Source organism: Cucumis sativus, chromosome 6 (genome assembly GCF_000004075.3).
Source record: "Cucumis sativus cultivar 9930 chromosome 6, Cucumber_9930_V3, whole genome shotgun sequence".
NCBI classification, from domain to species: domain Eukaryota; kingdom Viridiplantae; phylum Streptophyta; class Magnoliopsida; order Cucurbitales; family Cucurbitaceae; genus Cucumis; species Cucumis sativus.
In genome coordinates this window covers 19932732-19948725 of record NC_026660.2, presented here as the reverse complement: position 1 = coordinate 19948725, position 15994 = coordinate 19932732, and the positions used below count along the sequence as shown (strand labels likewise).

The 15994-nt window shown below is 35.1% G+C and overlaps 1 protein-coding gene across 3 annotated transcripts; it reads left to right on the top strand.

Moving 5' to 3' along the window:
- The first annotated feature begins 1036 nt into the window (after window positions 1–1036).
- LOC101220062 (histone-lysine N-methyltransferase ATXR7) lies at window positions 1037–14182 on the top strand. 3 transcript variants are annotated; one of them, XM_011659169.2, is made up of 18 exons: window positions 1037–1193; window positions 1924–2147; window positions 3380–3989; window positions 4111–4227; window positions 5583–5906; window positions 5997–6338; window positions 7093–7407; window positions 7866–8378; window positions 8534–8948; window positions 9038–9166; window positions 9324–9742; window positions 9811–9933; window positions 10042–10122; window positions 10459–10512; window positions 10587–10738; window positions 10910–10953; window positions 12321–12475; window positions 13094–14182. In XM_011659169.2, the coding sequence occupies exons 2-16, from the start codon at window positions 1975–1977 to the stop codon at window positions 10929–10931; spliced, it is 3789 nt and encodes a 1262-aa protein (XP_011657471.1). In that variant the 5' UTR covers window positions 1037–1193; window positions 1924–1974; the 3' UTR covers window positions 10932–10953; window positions 12321–12475; window positions 13094–14182. The 3 variants fall into 3 exon arrangements, with proteins under 3 accessions (XP_011657471.1, XP_011657472.1, XP_011657473.1); XM_011659170.2 differs by having other exon boundaries at window positions 1068–1193; window positions 2034–2147; XM_011659171.2 differs by lacking the exon at window positions 1924–2147 and having other exon boundaries at window positions 1084–1193.
- The last annotated feature ends 1812 nt before the right edge of the window (window positions 14183–15994 follow it).

Sequence of the window (15994 nt, the reverse complement as noted above, 5' to 3'; positions counted from 1 at the left end):
AAAATAAATCAACAAAATTTCTTAAACTTAAATAGCTTGTCTTTTTCAAAATTGTCAGACATCACCCAAAAAAAATGAAACTATTTATCACATAAAGTAAAAAAATTATAATAGACATAGAAAGAGGGATGAATTTAGTAAATAGTTTTAATATTTTACTATATTTTGAAAATGTAAAAAAGAAAAGATTTTATAGATACCATTCAAAAGTTAGAAATGTCTCACATTATAGACTTAGATTCCGACTACTTACTTGGTTAATAATATTTGTTCACTTGAGGTTTGACCCATATTTTCCTTCTTAGCCTTGTGGCAGGGTGTTAATGCGTGACTGCCAATTGCTTTCTACTATTCAAAGCAACAAAACTGTATGCAATTGAGGTCACTTAGGCATTTTTCTAAAATCATTTTTTAGGTTTTATCTAATTTTGAAGTATGAGATAACGTCTCTTAATCTTATAAACAATGGTTAGAATTTATACAGACTTGGTCAAAATTTAATACACATTATTTTCTATAAATCTTATATTTTTGACAATTTTTTTATTAATCTTTTATTTATAGAGATTCAAAGCAAAAAGCAAACAACCTTATTATTTTGTTTCTTTTTAAAGATTAGGGTTTACATTATTTTCAACTGCTCATTGTAAATGATAATTTACTTTTGGTAAATTGTAATAGTGAACCAGAAACAAGAACATAGAAGCAAAATACAGAAAGAAATTGAGGCCAAAGAATTGCAAATGTAACACTATACAAAAACAATTTGTACTAGCAAAATTTGAATCCAATTATAAGAACATAGATTTTGCAATTTCTAGAAAGGATTGGTATACACTTTGACGTTAAAGTATTAACCTTAAAAACGCTACATATGACAATTACTCTGAAGAAACGATTAATAATTTTGTTTCGAACGAAGTTGAATCCGGCCTGACATGAACTTGGGCCGGCCATTGGGCCACAATGCAACCAGGCTAACTTAGCTCGGTTCAATTCACCAACCGTTTCCAAACCGGGGAAGAATCGATCCGTAGCCGAACCGGATGGCAAATAAAATCGCGGCAAGAAAGCGAAAGAATACGAGCGCAGGTCCAGGATCCATTGGTCGAGAGGAAGAGAGACGAGAGCAGACGGGGAAGAATCGACTTCTAGCCCCTGCCCTAGACTCCATGCTCGTCGTCTACCCATAGGTACTTCTTTATCTCAACCTCAATTCCATCCTTCTTTCAAGATTAGCTTCTCACTGCTTCTTTTGACGAGTTTTAAGATAAACACAGATCTCCGTTTGACGCGGATTGTATTGTTGTTCCCGTTGTTCTTAGCATTTTCTTCACTCTGGATATCCTGTTCCCAGCTTACCACATGCAGATAGATTGCTTTTATACCAATCGCATTATCTTTCTTTCTTATACTTCTTCGTCTATCACCATATTTTTCGATATTTTTTCTTGTCTCTTCGTCTTCCTGTTTAAGACTGCTAGTTTTTCTGTTGGGGTGTTTTTTTCCCTCTCTTTTATTTGAGTGTTTATCTAAGGGTTTTACATTGTTCATGTGTAGTTTGGAAATTAGTTTTATTGTCTTGTAGAAGACTATCTTATTGAAACGGGGAAGCGTCCCCACCAGTGCAACAAGTGTTTTAACTATGTTATTTGAGTTCTAAAACTAAATTATGGGGGTGAGGATGGGGTTCGAGGGTGTTTTGGCATTGTTATTCCTATCGTGTCTCGTGCTTTCTACAGCTACCTTTTATTTTAAGCCTTCTTGCGGGAAGGTAGCCATTGCATTCAGCTCACTTTCCATCTTGGCTTCTTTCATTTTCCGAACTTCACCCATGTGCTTTATATCATAACTTTGTTTCCCTATTCTTTATGGTTTATTTTCATATAATGCAGCATTATTTTTATTTTATTTCATTTGCAGAGTTTTCAGTTTTAGTAAAATTCGGGTTTTTACCCATTATATTCTCGGGACATGGTTTCCGGAACAGTACTTCTCCATGAGTATGATAATTCCTTATTTTCACGAAAAAGGTGTAAAGTGACGGAGATTCAACATCAAGACCCAGATATATTAAGCTGTGAGTGTAAATATGATTGTTTCCCCTTATCTTCACAGCTTAGCACGGATGGTCGCTCCTTCTCCAGGTAGTCTATAAGTTAGATCCCTCACCTCTTGCTCCTCAACATTTATGTTTATATATATTTCAAGGTACATGCAAGCACGATGAATATTTGTTGAGTCATGAACATACACATTGCGAGGTTCGGTCCCTATCCAGGATTTTCTATAGAGTGTAGCTTTCTTTGGGCAAACAACTTTTACCGGATTGGCTTGGATGATATTCAGGACACAATCTATTTGGGTTGCACATCTTATTTTGAAGCTGCTCTATTTCTACTTCAATCTTCTGTCCTCATTATTGTTGTGGGTTGGGACAAGGAGTCAAAGTAATTTCAACGGGAATGTAAAGACGGGGCAAGTAAAAATGATCTGAATCATGAACAAATATGGAAAAGAAAATAAGAATCAAATGCTCTTCCCCCGATCTTCCTTAGTATACATCATCCTTTTGATGTAAGCGATGTTTCTCACTAACAAAAGCAGAAGAAAATGTAAATAATGAAGGATGGACAATTGTAACATTTCTATCAACCAAGTTCCTGAACGGGTCTCAATAATTTTTAAGATACTTCTGGTTGAAGTATCTAATAGCTATCTAGCTTGTGAAAGTTTTATTCAATGAAAGGAAACTTGCCCTAAGGCAATGTACAACTTCTCAAAATGTATAAAAGGCTGTGCACCCTTACGCCTTCACCCTCAAGAAGAAATTACCATAATGAAAGCTCCCTCTTCATCTTTTTTATTGAAGTAACAACTTTCTTTGAGAAAAAAAAAATTAAAAAATACACGTGCATACAAAAAACTAAACCCACAACAAAGGGGACTCCCTTTACAAGAAGGGATTCTAGTCTCCAATTATGGAAAACAGTGCCTATAGAATAGTTACAAAAAGCCTTCAAATATCTGCAAAATTGAATCCCATAGAGAACTTTAAAACGATTGATGGTCCCTATCCACTTGCCTAAACAATCTCCTATTTTGAATGTTGTTATGAAGAACTAGAACATTTCTTTTTTGACGTGGACTTGTGGGTTTTGACAGTTTACAGAGTGTCTGATGTGGTCCCCATTTTCTCTAGTTCCTAGAGTAGGATGCATGGGCTTTGGCAGAACTGCATTTTAGGATTGCTATCTCAACGATTAGTATTTGTGACAACAATATGCTTGGTCTTTTATTGTAGAAACTTTCTTCTTATTTCTTCCACATTTCCAACATTTTTTCATCTTTTCATTTCTTTGTGTGAATAAAAACTCAGGTGCAGGGATGGTGCTTCCGTATCTTCATGTTGCATTGATATTGATGAAAAAAATGGTTCATATTCATCAGTAGATATGAGCTGCCAGTTGAACGGCACTAGCCCTGATCTTCCAGAATGCTGCAGTTCGGAGGGCTCCTCATTTCGAGATAAGGGTTTCTCTGGGTATTCTTTCCCTACTTGTGTAAGTGGTTGGATGTATGTTAATGAACAAGGTCAAATGTGTGGCCCTTATATCCAAGAGCAGCTTCATGAAGGTTTATCTACCGGTTTCTTGCCAGATGAGCTTCTTGTATATCCTGTTTTCAATGGAGCGTTGACCAATCCTGTACCACTCAAATATTTTAAGCAGTTTCCTGATCATATTGCAACCGGTTTTGCATATTTGAGTGTGGACATCTCCAACATGGGTCTTAATGGGAATCATTCTGATGCTTGTAAAATTGATTTGGCTATGCATAGGCAAGAGGGCTTGGTGGAGTGTGGGAATCCACCGACTCCTTGTCATGATTCACAATCTAGCCCTCTAAGTTTCGGATATGAAAATGGTGGCTCTAAACAGGCTTCAAATTCTGAACTATTTTGCTTAACTACTTCCAATCTTCCATCGGTAGGGAATCTTTTCGTGTTGACCACTCCAGAAAGTTATACAATACCTTAGCTTTGTGAAGTACTCAAAACTATTGTAACTCGTCTCTGAACTTTTTATTTTTTATTTTCAATTTTTCCAGTCAGTTGAAGGATCCTGCTGGTTGATTATGGATCATACAGGGAGGAAACATGGTCCTTATTCTCTTCTACAATTATATTCTTGGCATCAGCATGGATACCTGAAGGACTCAGTAATGGTAAGCTGGTGATTTAAATGGTGCCCATTGTGCTTAGCGATTTTGCATAAATCTTTGAAAACTTTGTTGTAGATTTGATGCCATCATCCATCCACTTTGAAAGAGATCTCTTCTCATTTGTTTGCTACGATGCAAATCTTTTTAGAACCCTGCCTAGAATCTATAGTCTAATTATGTTAAATTCTCGAGGGGGAAAACATACAATGCCAGCAATCCAAGCACATCTCCAATTTCCTTTTGGGTGTTCATAGCCTGTATATCCCATAACTTGGGTAAGTGATGACAATGTTAAACTTGACTTTGATACCCAATTTCGATAATGAGTGAGAGAAAGAAAGGGAACCCCCAACAGCTTTTATACCGTTTAATGTAACTTTTAAGAAGACACTTTCAATGGGACCAACGACCATTGCAAAAAAGGCTCCCAACTACAGTTAATTACATTGAAAACATAAGTAGGAAAAAAACTTGTAAGAGTGCCAGATAGGGTCTCTAATTTTAAATTAATTAACTAATTTAATTTTCCCCTTTGGGTGAAATACAACTTATTGAACCTGTCTAGGACCTCTCCTTTTGAAAGTCAGTAGTTCCTTTCATTTTAAAATCTAAATACGCCCAAGGGGCAATCTTTTTTACTTTATGTATAATACACTTTGACTGGATTGAAATGGTAGTATAATCTTTTCTTGACTTTCTCTGAAGTTATGGCTACATAGAAACTTTATAATGTTCTATTTTTTACAGGCAAAACACTTACAAAACTTGCGTTTGTTGATAATAACTGGGGTTTCTATATTTCTTGAGTTTAGGATTTTACTAATGTTGGAATAACAAGTGGTTGGTGTTCATCTGTTTCTATAGCTTATAAAACTGTCCTAGGTGTTTGATTTCTGTATGAAGTCAGAACTCCACACTTGAGCAAAGTAACTTGTTCAGGAGAGTTTCCAAAACAGTTTTTGCTTCTGTCTGCTAAATTGTTTTCTTATAACTGTGTGGGTTATGAAATTAGTATTCTTCAGCCTTTGCTTTTAGAGGGAAAACTAACTTATTGTTCTAAAAGGGAGCATATGTGAAAAACTATTATACACATATAAGAGGTTTACTTTTAAACGTAGTTAAACATGTTTTTCCTGGATTTCTGTGGTAAGCAAGATTGTTTTATTTTATTTTTGTTCTTAAATAATTTCCCAAATTTTGTCTTTGTTTGAATGCACATTTGAATGTAACTGGATGTTCAGTTATTTGATCGATCTTCTCGTCTGCCTTCATTTGAAATGTACTACTGGATGTCATTAATTGTTCATTATTTGGTTAATCTTGTTCTTACTGTATTTCATTGACATTCTATGATGTAGATATACCATATCGAAAGCAAATTCAAACCCTTCACATTATTTTCTGCGGTGAATGCATGGAAAGCTGCGATACCTCTACCTCTATTCTCATCTGATCTCAAAACCAATGAGAGTGGCTCTTTACTGAAATTTATATCTGAAACTTCTGAAGGAGTTTCATCTCAACTACATGCTGGAATAATGAAAGCAGCACGCAAAGTGGTGCTTGATGAGATTGTTGGCAGCATCATTGGAGAATTTGTCACCGTGAAGAAATCTGAAAGACAAATTAAGGTTGAACAAACCAACCAGATTATGAAGGTTTGCTCTCTGGACAGTAGAATGGTAAGGAATAGTAATGAAAAGGAAAAAAAAGACTAGTATATTTTCATATTTCTATTTTTCTTTGTAGGTAATAATATTTTATTTTGGCAGTCAGAAGTAACTAGAGGAGGGGATTTTCCTGCTGATTCTATGCCAGAAACACAAGGCTTTTTTAGTGTTCCCGAGAAAGTTTCTACTGATGTTGTTCCTGTTCAGTCTCTTAAATTGGTTGGCAGCATTGATAACTTTAGGGAGGTGCATGCAGTTATTTGCCAAATGCTTTTTGACTACTCCTTACAAGTAGTTTGGAATGCTGTTTCTTATGATACGGTGGCAGAATATTCATCTGCGTGGCGGAGGAAAAGATTTTGGTCTTATCGTCCTCACTATAGTTTAGCTTCTAGTGGATATAGAGATCGTGTCAAGAAGATTGAAAAAACACCTGCTGAAGCTGTAAGTCTCCACACGGAGCATATTGTTCTGCTATTCTGGTTGTATTTTTATGATTATAGTTGACGCCAGAGAGTGCCTGGTATCAAGTTTAGTACTAAATTCTAATGGATATGAGTTGAATTGTTATGACAAATACCTATACAATTTTGTATTTAGTAATTGACTTAACATGTAAATAACATATTTTTTAATTAAATTTCTTTTAAATAACTATTTAATTTTAAAGTTCTATCACTTCTGAAGAACATCATTAATTGTGGAAGCTGTTTTTTTGTTCTTTCATTTACTTTGAGGTGGTTGAATCACACCACCTTGAACTGATCAATTCGGATTGGCTAGTGTTTCTTATATCTGTTCAGAGGATCATTTCTTTCTGGACATCGTTTTGAATTTGATAATGAAATGATTCTTATCCATAAGAGATTATGCAAAAGTCATATAAATATAATTAGGAAATTTTTTGGCTGAGATTTGGCTCTCGTGGCCCTCCTTGCTTGCTGGTTTGGGTACACTAATATTTATTTTAAGTCCTATGGTGTTCTTTTAAAGTTTGATGTAATTAGCCTTGATTCAAGCTTTAAGGAGTTTGTACAACATTGAGGTTCGTATCCTGAATAGTTTCTTTTCCTTTTCCCTGAAATTAATCCTGCGACGAGTGGCCATGTTGTATTTTTAGAGAGTATGTTTTGTGAAGAAAATAAATTTGCTTGTACAAATGAATTTATATTATTAAAATGTATTATTTATTTTGCAGTCTTTACCACGGAAAGAATCTTCTCTTCATGGTGTCAGTTCCCTATCAGTCTCCAAGTTTAAGGGAGCACAGACAGAAAACTGTGCACGCTCAGCTGTTATATCTCTGTCAGTTCCTGTTGGACACAAATCTTCTAGGCCAACAAGCCATTCTTGTTGTGAGAGGCCAAAGGAAGACTTGAAATGGATGGTGGAATACCTCGAAAAAGAGCTTCATTCCTCTGCAAAGGTATCTATGGCCGAGTATATTCAGGATATCCTCGAGGAAGAAGTGATAAGTTCATGCAACGCCTCAACAGATGTCAAATTAGATAAGGTATGATTGATTCTTTAATCCTAACACATACAATAGGGTATTTATTAGTTTGGCTCTTTATGTTGGAGGGTTTTTTTTTTTTTTTTTTTTTTTTTTTTTTTTTTTGTATTCTGTATTCTTTTAACTTTTCCTGTTGGACACAATGAAAGGTTTGGTTTTCTCGTTAAAGAATAACTAATGCATAATTTTGGATTTTGTTTGATCTCAGTTTCTACTTTGGAGTTTTCTAATCTGAAGTTCTTTTTTTGTAATCTCTCTTTACATAATATTCATGCCCATTGGAGTAGGGATTCTTGTACTCCTAAAGCCTTTGTTGATACTTTTATTTACCTTTCCTTGATTTTGTAACTCTATGTCATTGAATTAAAGAGAGTTCTTATCAGTAGTGCAGAAAGTTGCTTTTATCTTTTAATCTTGCCCATCCAGTATATCTAAAGAGACCTTTCTTATCATTCCAGGTTGCTCTTGATGTATCTATTCAATGTTCTAGTACTGACAATTATTCAAACTCCTTTGGTGAACTGCAATGTGATTCAAACGATACACATGGAGATAGAAATTCGGGTGAACTTAAACTAGCTCTGTTACCCGAGGTTAATCTGTCTAATGATACAGCGTTGAATTCTGTTGCAAATTCATTATATGAAGTGTTCAAAGAAATCTGTACAAATGAAGGTTGTGCTTTTAATGAAGATTGTGCTTTTAATGAAGATTGCAATGAATTGCTTGCTCCTGGTCTTGAGGAACATCCTACCTTTCAAATTCCATCTCCTGCTTGTAAATTTCGTCCTTCCAGCTCAAATAAGTGCTATTCTAAGATTGAAGGATACATTATGCTTGCAATATGCAGGCAGAAATTACACGATGCAGTTCTTAAGGAATGGACATCATCATACAAAGACGATCTTCTTCGTCAGTTTGTTTCTTCGTGGATTGCATCGAAGAAACATTGTAATTCTAATAGAATTGTGGTATGACTTGATTTCATTTTTGTCCTTAATCCAATATTTTTCATGATACAGCTGCCTCTTCATTTGCATGCCTAGTTAGTTTCTTTGGGTCTGCTCACATCCTTGGAATTTCCTTTATTTGCACGCTTTTGATCTGTGTATTATTTTTACGTTAGGAAGGAGCATGTGATGGTGGTGAAGCCTCTAAAGTACCGGACAAGTTAAGGGAAGGATCAGAACGCTTCTTGGAATCTTCTCTTGTAACTGGTAATTATACTTATTACCGCAAGAAGTCATCAAAGAGAAAGTTAGGATCTTCAGATTGTGCTACTGAGGGCAGTCCTGTTGTACGAAATCAACCGTCTGAAAAGTCAAGGAAAGAAAATATTTCTGTTGGTGTATGTGAGACTACTGACTCTGAAATTGCTTCTTTGACACTTAAGTCTATTGCAAAAAATAAAAGGAAAAAGGACCTGTCTATTAAGGCCACCTGCAAGCGGACTTGTGCAGAAGTTACATTACCCAGTAGTCATTCTTCTGGGAAAACCATATGTGGTACAAAAAAGTTAAAATTTTCACCTCCTGTTAAAGGTATACCATTTCGTGTTGAGATTTTTAACTTGCAAATGTTTTGGATATTTTCATCTGCACGATTGCTCACCAGTTGGTCCTCTATTTAGATGATAATGCCAAGAAGGATTCTGTGAAGCATGGGAAAGGGAGAATGATAGGTTCACCATTGATGATAAAAAATGTTGACCAGGTTATGAATAAATGTGATCGTGGAGTTGGTGCCCAGGAAAAGCTTTGTAAGGGTCCCTCTTAATACATTGTTTCTAACTTTCTATTGTTATTATTTACTTAATTTTCAAATTTGTTCTTTAGGTTCTACTTCATTGTTATTATCATCTTTGATCTTTTCTCTCTCTCTCTCAAGTTTTTTTCCTGGCCTATACTTGTGTGCAGCTGTGAATGTATCAAAGATAAAGAGGAAGCAGAAGGTTGATGAGGCATCCTTGCTTGGTAATAAGGTCTTGACAGTTGCAGACGATTTTAGTAAGCAAGCAGCAAGTAAGAGGGTTGTAGCTCAAAAGAAAAAGTCTGATAAATCTAGGAAGTTAAACATATCCATTATATCTGATGGTTGTGCCCGTTCATCAATTAATGGATGGGAATGGCGTAGATGGACACTGAAAGCAAGTCCTGCTGAGAGAGCTCGTAATAGGGGTTTTCAATATTTTTATTCTGATCCAATAGGTCCTGATGTCAGTACATCTCATTTGTTAAATGGCAAAGGCCTTTCAGCGCGAACAAATAGAGTGAAGTTGAGGAATCTTCTTGCTGCTGCAGATGGTGCCGACCTTTTAAAAGCATCTCAATTGAAGGTAGTAAAGAATTAGTTGGTCATGGAGTGCTTCCTTTAACTATTATAACATATTGACGTAAATTTTAGGCAAGGAAAAAACGTTTACGCTTTCAACGTAGTAAGATTCATGACTGGGGTCTAGTTGCCCTGGAGCCGATCGAAGCAGAGGATTTTGTAATTGAATACGTTGGTGAACTAATTCGCCCTCGGGTAAAGATATCTTCTCTGTAACCTTGTGCTGAGAATTTATTTATTTATTGATTTGGAATTGGCTTTGTGCTTTGTCAGTATGATTAAGTGAATGAATTGATTTGGCAGATTTCTGATATAAGGGAACGCCAGTATGAGAAGATGGGAATTGGAAGCAGTTATCTGTTTAGACTTGACGATGGTTATGTGGTCAGTATAGTATATACAACCCTTCTCACACCTTTCTCCTAATTTACTTATGCAGTAAACTTTATGATTACTAACAAACAAAAGAAAATAAATCCTTCACCATGTTGTTATGCCTTACTAGCACTATCCTACTTTTGGAATTAGTATAGATGGGTAGTTGACAACCTGACTTGTACCGGGTTTGTAGGTTTTATGACTGGCATCGAATTTTAAATTATAGATGTTTGGTGGTTCTCTTTCAATGTGACATTCTCTTCGTTATATGTAATCTGCCCCCCTCTCTTAGACTTTCTTACAAATGTGTTGAACGATTTTTTAAAAATAAACTTCTGATAGGTCGATGCTACAAAGCGTGGGGGCGTTGCACGATTTATAAACCATTCTTGTGAGGTAACTTTGGAACTAATATGATTTTTTTTTACTGAGAAGGCTATTTTTCTACCTCACGTGGATATTGTTTGCAGCCTAATTGCTACACCAAAGTTATAACTGTTGAAGGTCAGAAGAAAATTTTCATCTATGCAAAACGACACATATCTGCTGGTGAAGAAATTACGTACAATTACAAATTTCCTTTGGAGGAGAAGAAAATTCCTTGTAATTGCCGTTCGAGGAGGTTGTCTAACTAACTTATAACTTACTAACTATATATATATAGTTCTTTTAATTAATAGACTTCACATATGTTGCTTCCAGATAAGGCCCGAGTTAATTTTTACAAATTCCTGTTATCAGCTATGTAGGAGTTGTCTGACCTTGAGTTTATATTTTCCCCCTATCATTTCAGGTGTCGGGGATCACTAAACTAGGAAAATTCGTTGCGCTTTCCAGGTATACATCATGCTTAAGAAAAACTTGTTGAGCAATTTGTCTATTCTTTTCTAATGATCTCTCCATCTCATGTTGATGATATAAGTGATATATGCTCTTATTTAGGATCTCTCCATTAAAGAGATGCTTCATGTTTGGGTTATAATCCTGATGCTTTCGTACTGCTCTCATGAAATATAATATTAGAAAGTGGCTGTGGCGCCTCCAAGATCCTAGTTCTTATATTTTGCAATTGATTATTATCAATGAAGATGACGTATGAGAAGTGCCGGTTGGGTTTCAACCGGATGGTGGTGGTTCTTGAACAAGGATGTTGAATTTTTTTGTTGGTATTCTTTACCTAGGAATTTTGTTCCTGGGGTTTTTGAATGACATTGTCACATTTCTGGCACATTTCTGGCAATGTTTCAGATGCAAAACAAAACTTTCAATTGCTTGATGGTGAGAGGGTGAGAACTGCCACGATATCAGCTTAGGAAAGAAACAAGAATATCAAGAAGAAATTACAATAGAAACAAGTACTTCGAGATAGTTGCACCATCCTTTTTGAGATCTCTCTCAAGCCCTAACTCATTCGCCAAATGCCTTCCGGTCCTCTCACTGACTGTATTTATAACCAAATTTTCCTAACAAAACTAAATTATTAAATATAACATGCAGTTGGCTCATATTTGTTTGCGTCACCTGATGTTATTGGGGTGTGCTTTCATTGGGACAGGGAAGGTCTTTAGTGTGTGTCTAGAATATTTAGCTTGGACTGGGAAATTTTCTGAAACATTGCAAGCTTTGGGAAGGTGTGGGCTTTTAGTTAGATAGTGATATAATATCCCTCTTTAGGTTTCCTTCTCTGAGGAGTTTTATAACGTTTCTTTCTCCTTTGTCCTTTGTCTCTAAACATTCATATTCATAATGGGAGCTGTTATGTTAGTCTTTGGTTTTGGTCACGGGCTCTTTTCTTTTGTGTAATTTACTTCTTTTTTGTGTATGATATATATATATATATATTTATTTATCTTTCTTCCTTCCTTCTGGTGGAAACAAAGGATATTTCATTTCACAAGGAGATAAGCGTAAGATATATGTCAAAAGTTCAAAACCTTCAGTTCATGTTCTTGATCTTGAATTTAGCAATTGCTTTGGTGGCTGCAAAGTTTGTACAAGTTATTATTATTATTGTTATTATTTGGATAAGAAACAAATTTAGGTCATATTTGTTTGAAATGTCTTATCTGCCTCTCCATCACCTGATGATTCTGTTTGTAGTATCGTCCACACATTCTTTTAATCTTGTGTGATATTTTTCAACTTGTGTATTTGGTTCAATTCTTCAGTCACGAATCAGGATTAAATTTCTTCTTCTTTTGTAGTGGACATGAAGTCTTTTCGAAATTGTGTGGATGAAGAAGTGTGAACCTAAATTGTCTTCATTTGCCAAGCATGAAGGGTTTTGCATACTGCACCTGAATGCTTGTCAGGGTGCAACTCTGTCATGCCTCAAATCACCCAGCTAAAGTTGGTCGAGGTAATTCTTTTCTTTCATGTATGAACAATGCATTGTATTCCAGCGTTGGTTTTAAATACGAAGGATACAGACATGGTATCTTAGTTTAGCTTTATGATGAGAACTAGAATGTTTTAGTCAATATTTAATTTGATTATGAATTTTAGATTAATTAATATTCAATTAGTATGTTTTAGACAATTAGTTAATTGCTTTATTTTCTTGGAAGGCTATAAATAACTACTTTAGGGTTGTAATAGGAAGCTTTTGATTATCTTTTGAATAGAACATTATTTTGTAGAGAGAGATCACTAAACTTTAGGGATGATTTCTCTTCTTTGAAGTGGAACATCCTTTTCTAGTTATGATTGGTTTGATATTGTTTTGTTCTAGTTATTAGCTTAGATCGGAATGCATTTATTTCTTCTTAATCAATTATGATTGGTTTGATACTGTTTTGGTATTGTTATGTTCTTGTACTTTGAGCATTAGACTTATTTCACTATTCCGATAAAAAAATCTTGTGTCCCTCAAAAAATATTTGAACAACCTGATTGTTGACGACCACTAATATAGTGAATGACCACAGAAAAATGAATGAGTGGAGAGAGCATTAATGTAATTTCCTTTTTGTTTCAGGTAAGATTATGAATGTTGGTAGAGGACGGCCGATTGCTACACGGGAGATACTTGGCATTCCAGTGATGAATTTCTGACCTTGTTCATTCTTATAGATATCTCTATATTGCAGATGAGTCTCTCCTCTTAGATACTGTAAAGTCAATTTTTGTTTTGCTTAGACAGTCCTTGGATATTGATTCTTTGTACAGACATGTTTAATTTTTTATTCAATAAAAAGATAAAATGAGTATGCTGACCAACCTTGGGAGTGGTATCATCGCAAAAGTTGGGCATTTGATATTTAACGAAACAATAATTGCAGATATTCATCCTACCCCACCCCTTCCGAAAAAAAAGGAGAATAAATTCCGAGCAACTGATTTGACGATGACCACGGTTCCATGATTGCAATTACACTTTTTTTTTAATATTTAGAACATGCATATTGCCAATGTGCATCATTTTTCGTTTTGGATTATGTTTCATTTTTGTGTTTTTTTGTGGCTGTCTTCATTTTTGTTCTTCTATTGAGGACGAGTTTGAAGCTTGGTGGGTTTTCCTAAAAAAATTGTTCCAAGGAAAAGCACACAAATACTTGTCAATCTTCATGGCAAAACAATTCAAATGAATGCTCTTATTGTAAAACTTTCAGATGCTTGGGGACGAATGTGATCAAGTTCTGCTTCCAAAAAATCATTATATTATCATTAGCAATCTTACGAGTAGAAACACTTTAACAAGTTGGAATTTTATTTTTTTATTTACCATGTCCATTATTAATTTGATAAGCATTAAGTTGCAGCTATTTTTAGTGGATTCTTCTTTTTAAGGTTTCTTACCATCGCAGGAGTTGATATTCAATTTGGAACTTTTGCTGCCGAGAGAGTTGGGGTTGACATTGCCTCTCTGGTATGGCCTCTCTTCCCTTCAATCCCCATCCCATTCATTTGTTTGGTGTTGGTCGGGTTCTTCTCCTAACATGTGATTTTTCGGGCGTTGTATTAATTATCCAACTTTACCTTAAGTGCCATCCTCATGGTAACATTGTTGATTAATATTTGGGAACATCAATCAACAAATCCTTGATTTATGGGAACATTGTCATGACGATGTGGACTCATCTAAAATTCCTATCAATATCTTTAAAAATGGAAAGATTAGGCATAAATATAAGAGCAATATTCTTTTCCAAAAAATAATGACGAATTATGAGAGCAATACATTTTCTGTACTTTTTCCATAATTTTGGAATACACTATTTTCGGATATTTAACGATTTATTACGACATAGTTACCAATATATTTGAGAGGACAGTGATGATGAGTCTAATGTGACTTGCCAATTTTTTTTTACTGAAGACGCAAAATTGTTCACTGTTAATTGTTAATTGTTATGGCAATCATGAAGAGGAGCAAAGAAGTAAAGGACCGACGGCCATGCAGTAATGGCTTATGGACTTGTGCAATCCTGTTCATATTATTAATTACATCTTTGACCTTAAAGTTTTAAGCATTGTAAACTCCTGGAAGCTTCTGTTCTTGACCTATTACCTTCACTCTTTCCCATGTCATTGCCGTGGAAACTATAAACTTCCGTAGCCCTCCGAAGATAATGCAACGTCGGTTGGTTATTGGCAATATTTTCATTGGTGAATGAATTTCATTTTCTAAGTTTGAAGTTCACTTCTGTAATTGTTGGATTGAAAGTATTACGTATTTTAGGGGGTACTGTGTGTTAGATGTTGTAGAATTGGAAGTTAGATGCAGCTTTTTTTCATGCTAAAAAAAAAGAAAAGATAAAGAGTGCACTCGTTGGTGACGATAATTCTCACTCAAATATAGAAAGGGTGTGGAGAAAAGAAGCCCAAATCAACTCAGGCCATTGGTCTCTTGACATTTCTCCTTTGATTCGTCCGAGAATTTTTGTTTTCCCTTGCTAGACTTTTGGTGATCAATCACTTGGTGCAAACTTCACCAACTGGTTGTGGCTGTGGCCTTTTTTTGTACCTTTGGGTCGTTTCATTTCTATATCTACTATTTATGTCTTTAATTAACCTTTGTACTTTATACGTTTGGTCTATGTTTTTGAGAGTGTCTTTTACTTTATATTGTTGAGAGTTGTTTTGGATACGAATTGTTTACTTGCCTTCGAGATTAGAGGGAGAAAAAAAAAAAAAAAAACCAACCAGCAAAAGGACAAATTGGAAGAAATGGGGGAAAAATTCTCAATTTTTTTTTCTTTCTCAGCATTTTGTTTTTGAAAGGAAACTCACAGCCGTCTGGTGTGTTTTCATTTCTTTCTTTTTTTTCATACAATTGTGCTATGTTGTTTGTCATGGAGAAATTTTTTGAGACCCGGGTGCTATTACTTACAATTACTACTATGGTCAAGGTGTTTTCGAAATATGCATTTTTAGAGGATCGAGGAAGCCGCTTTCCATCTTGAAGAGGTAAAATTTATCGCTCGATGATACTTTAATACATGTGATATTATCTTGCAGTGGACATTAGTGTCTTGAGAATGATATGAACAATTGTACTTCATAAAGAAGAAATTTTCCATGGATGCTAAAACGCTATTTGACAAAAAAGAATCCAAAGAGTTAAATAACCCTAGATCTCGAAAAATCTACAAAAAACAATGTTTTACTGCCAACCACAAATTTCACGTGGGGCCAAGTACTCATAACCAATATACGATTCATTGTCACTTTTGTAATTGTCCTCTACTTCATATTTCATCCCTCTTGACTTTGTTTGGATTCAAAAGCTTTGTATCTTCCCATGAAATGGTGAGTTAGGCAATATACTTTTGTATAGATTGACAAAGAACAGATAAATCTTTGTAAAATTTTAATGCAAATATTTAGGCCCCAAACTTTGTATATTATTCTAGCCCTAAGCTAACAAAGCCCTAAC